Source organism: Octopus bimaculoides, chromosome 5 (assembly GCF_001194135.2).
Source record: "Octopus bimaculoides isolate UCB-OBI-ISO-001 chromosome 5, ASM119413v2, whole genome shotgun sequence".
NCBI lineage: Eukaryota > Metazoa > Mollusca > Cephalopoda > Octopoda > Octopodidae > Octopus > Octopus bimaculoides.
In genome coordinates this window covers 41,858,793-41,867,972 of record NC_068985.1, presented here as the reverse complement: position 1 = coordinate 41,867,972, position 9,180 = coordinate 41,858,793, and the positions used below count along the sequence as shown (strand labels likewise).

The window sequence follows — 9,180 nt, the reverse complement described above, 5'->3', positions numbered from 1 at the left end:
TTTCTTTTAAAATACCAAAACAATGTAAGTTATAAAATTAATACAGATCAATGGTCTTTACTTGGTATTTCCATATTTCAAAATTAGGACCCCTTCTTCGGGAAATCTTTGGTTGATTTTGGCTGTCTTTTAGGACAGAAAAGTCAATTAACAACACCTTTTCTCTAAAGATTACCAGAAGAAGAGGTCCTAATCCCGAAATAATGATATACCGGGTAAAACCATCAACCTGTATTAATTTTATAACTTACATTGTTTTGGTACTTTAAAAGAAAAATTAAACACACTCACACACATCATTATCCTCATCATCATCTAATGTCCCTTTTTCCATGCTCAAATGGATTGAACAGTTCAATATGAACTAACAAACCAGAGGGGATGCACTGAGCTCCAGCTTCTGCTTTGGCATGGTTTCTACCACTGGATGTCCTTCCAAATGTCAACCACTCCAGAGTGTACTAAATGCCTTTTCTTCCATGGCACCAGCACTGGTGAGGTTACCTCATATCCACAAGACAAGGCCCTTCAACTGAAAAGGGTATACAATCGAAGGCTATGAAAGTGTAACAAAGAGATGGGAACAGGTGTCTTGTGGAAGAAGAAAATATGTTTCATTGTTTTTCTCATCTAACAGACCATATACTTAGTATCTAAAGCTACATTCATACCATAGATTCATGTGAGTATCTAGAAAGTTGGACACAATAATTTTCAGTAAATTCAACAACAGCAGTGCTGGTTGAAGATTTCTGTATTCAAATTACTACATACTAGCATGAAATATTTATTAACTAAAGACACTAAATACACCACATTCACAGAAATACACACACACACACACTCTCTCTCTCTATGTTTTTTTTTAGAAGATTGATTGTTATGGCTGATCAGAGAGTGACCATTAGTTTTGCATCTATAACATGCTTAGCTGCACAGGTGATACATCAGATTTGAGTCTGCTAAGTCACCTATACAGCTAAGCACTTAATAGGTGTGAAACCAATGGTTATTCTCTGACCAGCCATAACAGTCAACCTTCTAAAAAAGTATATTACTGCTCAAATGTTTTAGAGTGTGCTTCTTTTTTGGATATATGAACTATTGTGTGGTAAGAAGCTTACTTCTCAACCACGTGGTTCTAGGTTCAGTCTCAGTGTGGCACCTTGGGCAAGTGTCTTCAACTATAGCCTCAGGCTGACCAAAGTCTTGTGAGTGGATTTCATAGACAGAAACCGAAAGAAGCCTGTTGTATATAAGTATGTATATATCTATGTCTGTGTATGTTCCCCACCACTACTTCACAACTGGTGGTGATGTGTTTACACCTCCATAACTCAGTGGTTCAACAAAAGAGATCATTAGAATAAGCTTAAAAAAATAAATCCTAGGATCAATTTGTTTGATTAAAACCCTTCAAGGTGGTGCCCCAGCAAGGCTGCAGTCAAGTGACTGAAACAAGTAAAAGATAAAAGAAAAGACACACACATTCAGAGAAACAATATATATAAATATATATAGCCACAGCCATCACTCACAAACAAATATGACTTGGCAACATGTACTACACTCTTGTTAATTATTTTAGGAGTGGTTAAGAACAAACATAGACACCCACTCTTGACCCTAGAAGATATCAAGATTGTGGTAACTGAAAAGAGAGGGGTAGCACCCATTTTTAAAAAAGTAACTGAACAAATATTACTTTGCCAGCTGTGTGTTCAGTTATTTTGTAATGAAAGCTTACTGAATGTTTAACAATTAATCTTCTGCTGTCTCTATAGCAACACAATAAGCCACATACATTATATTCCAATCATGACTGTAATCCCACTGGCAACCAGTGACACATGGCAAAGTTCCATGCTGGTCAAAGTTATGAATCACACATATCTACTTGAGACATGATAGCAGCCTTCACTTACACAACTTTGTTCTGATTTACTGTAAAATTTACCACTTCTGACTAGTACAACATCACTGTTATGTTGTGGGAGAGCTCTATTTCTACTATCACTAACTAAAAAAAAACCCTCTAACTTCTAATAACTATACAACTGTTAACTTGTGAGGCCTTTATTTGTATCATTGCTACTACAATTAACTTTAAAACTATCACATCTAGCTAATAGAGGTTATAGAAGTAGACCTCACTCCTACAATTATTAATTCTAAAAGTACTACCAATAACTAGTATTTCACTACTAGAACCCATACTTGTTGAACTATTGCCCACCCCTTACTTTTACCAACACTACTAATACTAATTCTAAAATTACTACCAACATTAACTCAAAACCCACTAACTAGTATATGACTATTAAGTTGCATACTTGTTGAGTTGTGGACCAGATCTTACTTCAAATGTCACTACAAACACTAATTTTGAAATCACTATCATTCATTATTAAGACTTTAATTTATTGGGTTATCAAAACTCTCATTTTTACAGGAGTAAAAATGAAAGCTTCTACTGGGCATTGTTTTGAAAACTGTTTGCTGCTAGCATCATAGATTGAATCAGTAAAGTCCTTGTATCAATTAAGAAAAGAGTCACTAGGCTGCAGCTGTGCTAGGGCACCCTAAGCCATTTTGTACATAAGTTAATTACAATATGTTGTAAGAAAGTGTAAAACTTTTTACCACTTTGCTGCTTTTGCAAATAGTCATGTTACAGTAGAGGCAGGTCAGCAACATGTTTTCTTTCTTTAGTATGCTCTACAATACTAGTTTCATGGAGATTATAAATCATAGGAATTTCCTATAGACTAAAGGTGCAGTTGATCATGTTACAATAAAGTCATTAACATGTTACATTCTACACCTCTACACAGTTATTAGAATTCAAAACTGATAGTATTAAGTCTATTATAAATACAGAATGTATCATGCGATGTGTGTTGACCACAAAGTATTAATTCAATTCTGTATTAATTAGCTTTACATGAGTCACACCATTACAATAAAGTGACTCACTTGAGGATTATTATGCCATAGGTGCACCATTTTTGTTGAAAGAATTTCATGTAATATTATGGAATATCTCATGGTAAACAACTTATTCTAGTGTAACTATCAGTAAGAACAGTATATAGATGTGTGGTTGCAATTTACTCTACAGTAATGTGACAATCAATAAGGGCAGACTGAAAAGTTGCTATGCTATCAATTTTCCACAGACCATCTTTGCAGACAGTCATACTACATCAGAGTATATCTACTGTAATATTGTTTTTTCCTTTCTTTCTTTCTATTTCTCTCTCCTATTTTTTTTTTCTTGAATAGTCATAAGTCCAATTGCAATAGAAATAAGGAATTTGCAGGTTCGATCTGAAATGTGGCATAGGCAGTAAACAATTTTCAACAATTCGCAAAATTGGAAGTCCTTTAAGTCTATATATATATATGCGAGTAATATTACTTTTGTACCATGTGAAACTAGGCTAGTTCCTCTCTGAATGTGGCATTACAAGATAATGACGTACTTAGTGGAGGCACATGGCTTAGTGGTTAGGGTGTTGAACTCATGATTGTAAGATTGTGGTTTTGATTCCTGGACCCAGCAATGCATTGTGTTCTTGAGCAAAATACTTCATTTCACATTGAGTAATGTTTCAAATGAGTAATCCTGTGACAGACCAGTGTCCCATCCACTTGGAAAATTTATATGCCATGAAAACTGAGAAACTGGCCCTTATGAGCTGGCACAACTCAAGAAGGTAACTTTTACCTTTTAATGAAGTACTTATATAACATTGTCACTGATGGTAATCACTTGGCAGAGTTGATAGAGCATCAGATAGAAGGCCTTGCAGTATTTCTACTAGCTCTCTATATCCTGAGTTCAAATCCTACCCTAGTCAACTTTGCTTTTGTGTTTTTTCTAAGGTTGATAAAGTACTAGTCAAGTTACTGGTACGAGGTCAACACTTTTCTCACTCTTGGATCAGTATTTGCTTTGTGGCAAAGACATGGAGAGGGAGACCTCTCACAACACCCTTTCTCCCAAGAATGCAGACAGATTCAAGGGGTTAACAACTTTATCTCATATACTTCAGGGCAGGGGGCCACCTGAATGACAGAAGTAATGTTCAACATGGCACCTAAGCGAAATACAGAAGTCACTAGTATTGACTAGCTCTAATTGGTAGTGGTCTCTACTTTCATAAGGTAGCTATTTATAGCTAAATAGGCTGAGTTGACAAGTAGTGGTGCTCTTTATCATTGACAGTACAATGTGACTACATATAAATCAATGAGCCTTGAACAAGCAGACTCTCAAATTGTTGACTCAACCAGGTTGTGACCCAAATAATACATTAGATATTAGTCAGAACAGTAATCTAAATTTAATCTTTGAAACAAACTAAGATGTAGCAATTAATTTCATAACTTACAATAACTTTTGTTTTAAATAAACATTTTTATATAACATTCAGCAACTTCATTAAACAAAATTTCTTCATTAAAATACCATAGATCAATAAAAGTTTAAGTAAATACATTTTTCTCAACATATGGTAAAATAGTTGACAATACCATGCTATCTCCCAACTAATAGTTAATTAGAAATCATTATGAACATATGGTGTGGCTCTGTACGTAAATAACTTTCTTCCCAACCATGTCGTCTCAGGTTCAGTCCCACTAAATAGCAAATGTCTTCTACTATATTCCCAGATAAACCAAAGCCTAACGAATGGATTCAGTAGATGGAAACTGAAAGAAGACCACTGTATGTGTGTGTGTGTGTGTGTGTGTGTACATACATACATACATATGTGCATGTGTATGTGTTTGTACCTTCGTTTTGATGTCATGTGACTGTTGAAAATGAGCATCATCGTCATACAAGTGATGTTGCTTGTCCCCAGTCTTCTGTGAAAAACATGTCTGGATATGGGGAAATATTACTTTGCTTGGAAACAGATGAAAGTTAACAACAGGAAGGACAGCTGGTTGTAGAAAACCAACTCAACAAATTCCGTAAGAGCCATGAAACATGGAAAAATAGATGTTAAATGAAGGTAATAATGATATATATGTATATATATATAGACATATGCCATCTGTTGATGTTGACAATGACTGCCTACACATGTGGTCTCAAATCACAGTATCAAAAGTGGCTTTCACTCCTTCATACATTTAAGTCCTGCAATGATTTTTTAAAAAAAATTCCTTTCTTTTAGTCTTTACCTGTTTTAGTCATTGGACTGCAGCCACATACAAAGACTACTTTATCTGTTAATCTACCTGTGATACCACTACATCTCTTATGTGTCCATAGTTTACACTGGGTGCAGCAAATGGAATTTCTTCCAACTCCTTTCCTACATACGGAGCAGGGCAATTTGCCTGATGGAAGAAAGTTTTATCTTCTTTCTTACTGACAACCACTTTTGTATTAGCTAGGATAACTTTAAGGCCCTTTGATTCCAGGTTTTGTTTCCATACTGGGAATTTCTTCTCCAATTCTGCTAAAGATTCTGCAATAAGAGCAAGGTCATCAGCATATAGTAGTTCCCACGGGCACCCAGTTTTGAATTCCTCAGTTATGGCCTGGAGGACTATAATGAATAAGAGTGGGTTGAGAACTTAGCCCTGGTGAACCCCTACCTGAACGCTAAATTCATCACTGTATTCATAGCTGATTCTCACCTTGCTGACAGCACCACTGTACATGGCTTGTACAGCTCTAACAAGCCATTCCTCTACTTCTAACTTCCTTAGAACCTACCATATAAGAGAGCAGGGAACTCTGTTGAAAGCTTTCTCCAGGTCGACAAAGGCTAAGTACAATGGCTTACTTTTGGCCAAGTATTTTTCCTGTAGCTGTCTCACTAGGAACATGGCATCTGTGGTACTCTTCCCAGGTACAAAACCAAACTGCATCTCATCTAGTTTAATTCTATTTCTAATCAATTGAGCTATAACCCTCTCAGTAACTTTCATGACTTGGTCTTGCAGTTTAATACCCCTGTAGTTGTTTCTATCTAAGGTATCACCTTTACCCTTATAGCAACTAACTATAATGCTACTACACCAGCCGTTGGGGATGGTGCCTTCCTGAATAACCTGATTAGCTATATGGGTGACTAAGCTGTATCCTACACCACCAGAAATTTTAATAATCTCAGCAGTGATTCCTGATGGTCCAGGGGCTTTCCCTGTCTACATGTCCTTAATTGCCTTATCTATTATGCTGCTATCAACTGTGATGGCTGGTCCCTCAATTGGTTTGATATTTGGTAAACTCTCCTTCTCCCATTCATTTTTCACATTTAGTAACCTTTCATAGTGGCACTTCCATGCATCTTTCTTCTCTTGAGTCATTAAGTGCAAGCATACCATTATAAATTTGCACACATTTCTCACCTACCACATCTCTATTTTCTCTGACACACTACTTTGCAATCCTGAACACCTCAGACTTCGCCCTTCCTAACACCAACTACCCAGCAGAGTGGACTGAGTGCTTTTTATGTGGCACAAGCATAGGCAAGGTCAGTTTTGGCATGGTTTTTACAGCTGGATGCCCTTTACGGTGTGGACTAGATGCTTTTTAGGTCCAACCATCCAGAAACAACCTTTCTAGTGACTGTGATACAATAAAATATCTACAACATAAAATATACTGTGTAACAGTTTTTCTATATTGTTGCATATGTCAGACGGCAAAAAAAAAAAAAATCTATGATGTGTGGTGATATAAAGTGTTCCTGTGAGTTATGCAATGAAAGACCACAGCCAGTGCTAAGATGCTAAAATCTAGTGAAAAATATCATAAAAATAAGTTTTGGCAACAAGAAGGGCATCATGCTGTAGAGAAGCTGCTTCAACAAATTCCATCCAATCTATGAAAGCATAGAAAAAGGACAGATCTCATCAGTTTGGCTCACAGATTGAAAAATTTTTTTTCTTAACTAAACAGTTTGAAACTTTGTATACTGGTGTATACAACATGGTTTACTTTCAACATTTTTAACAAAATTTTGTATTTTACAAGTTATTTCATGTTAAAGTTGTCGTATTTGGGTAATTTTCAGCTGAAGAAACCTACTGCAGTTTGCAATAATAATCGAAGAGCAACAACTTCCGGGTCATTTCTACTAAAGGTATATTTCAACCACGTGTGGATTATTTGGTGTGTTCTTTAGCTTGGCTAAACTGCTTAGTTAAAAAGAAATAATTTTAAAATCTGTGAGCCAAACTGAAGAGATCCAAAATTACATTTAGTAGAGATGACCCCAAAGTTGTTGCTCTTTGATTACTATCGCAAACAGCAGTAAGTTTCTTCAGCTGAATACACATCGATTGGTTAAAATTACCCAAATACGACAACTTTAACACAAAATAACTTCTAAAATATGAAATTTTGTCAAAAATGTTGAAAGTAAACTGTGCTCAGTGTGAGAAATTACACCAGTATATGAAGTTTCAAACTGTTTAGTTAAAAAAAATTAAAAAACTGAACCAAACTGAAGAGATCCAAATGGGCATTTATACTATGATGATGATGAATGGCGAACTGCAAAAGTTAAAACTTTCTCAGTTGAATGCATTTTATGCTCAAATAGATTATTTCTGAAAGGTCATGCTTTGAAATGACCTAGATATTTTTAATGCAGGGTGTCATAACAATAGATCATTGTCCAAAAAGTTTCAAATTAAGTATGAAATGTTGAGAGTTACTATCTCTTTTCTGCAGACTGAAATAGCTTAGCTAATAAACTGATTGGCTTGTTGACTGCTAACTACTGTACTTGATAATGTAAGAAATGGCTAACTGTAAAAAGAAACTGAAGATCAGACCAGCTGTTGATAACTGACATATGTATATAAACTATAAATCTGTAAGCAGTCTATGTGTATGTGTATGAATGCGAGTGTGTATGAATATGAGCGTGTATGTGTGCTTATACAATGATTTAACATCTGTTTTTTTTTCTTTCTGAAAGCTTAAATGTGCATTATATTTATAAATAGAAAAGAAAAAAAAAAGAAAGTGAAGTGTGTGGGTATGTATATGTGGATTATACACAACACACATGAATATGCATGGGGGGACAGACAGACAGAGGAGGGTGAAGAGTAGAGAGAAAAGATCAACTAAATTAGCTTCACAGTTTCTGCCATAAGTTATCCCTGCAGAGAGGACATTTATTAGGAGGACACCAGCGGGAGCCTATACCAAATTGCTCAACCAGCAAAAAATAAGAACCAAATCTCCTCAAATCATAACCTACTCTCTTTAAATAAGGAAACATTCGACAATGAGGCCCTAAATACACTGTCTCAGAAAAACAAAGAAGAGAGGATGGTCACAGCCACATTGTCTTTAGATAATATGCCTGTTAGGCTACAGCTGACCTGGAGCTAAAACAACAACAGACAGATGGACATAGTCAGATAGTGATAGGTGGGTGGCAGGAACAATTCAGATCAATTTCCTCTCATCATCATTCTAATTATCAACATTTTATACTAGACGAAGTATAAATTATGTAGGCTACACTCCACACACAAACACCTAGAGACTATTTGAAGCTTTCTTTAGGTCAGCAATGATAATAACAGTCTGATAATGAAATAGACCAATTGCTCTTTCCGAAGTAAATGGATTGAGAGACCAAAAATAGATGTAACTCAAACAGTAAAGGTTGGTTATTTGAAGTACTAATTAAGTGAATTGTGGAGGGAGAGGAAGAAACGTACAAATTATACAAATTAAGACATACACACATACATATGATTTGATGAACAAATGAGAAGAGGAGAACTCAATAAATGTAGCAAAGTTTATTTTAGTCAATTAAAGCTGACGCTGCACTCTGTTGCTCCTCTGTGTTTCTTGATTCTTTTACAACTGCTCAGGCACAAAAGCAAATGCACAAAGTGTAACACTCAGAGTAGTGACATGGAATAGAGTCCTCAGGCACCTCTTCTGCAAGGTCCTATCAGAAGCAATCAACATAAGAATTCTTGGCTGGATTCTCAAGCATGACCAACTGAGACTATGGATATTATCTATCATGTTCTCGGTTGACCTTTAGGTCTACTGCTAGTCAGTTCAGCTGGAAGAATCTACCTTGTGATTCATTCCTGTGACATTCTAGATCACCTGTCTGTAGTACTAGAGCTATGACCTCAATGCAGAGAAGTAGTAGCTCAAACAAT

At 35.8% G+C, this 9,180-nt stretch overlaps 1 protein-coding gene across 3 annotated transcripts in view; it reads right to left on the bottom strand.

Moving 5' to 3' along the window:
- LOC106874986 (protein FAM177B) overlaps positions 1-9,180 on the bottom strand; it is a 37,088-nt gene that overhangs the window by 20,757 nt on the left and 7,151 nt on the right. For 2 of the 3 annotated variants that reach the window (XM_052968353.1, XM_052968355.1), the window contains exon 1: positions 292-312. The exons of the other annotated variant lie outside the window; for it this stretch is intronic. In XM_052968353.1, coding sequence (XP_052824313.1) covers positions 292-312 — 21 coding nt within the window. Of the gene's footprint in view, positions 1-291; positions 313-9,180 lie in introns of those variants that run through there. 3 annotated transcript variants of the gene reach the window in all.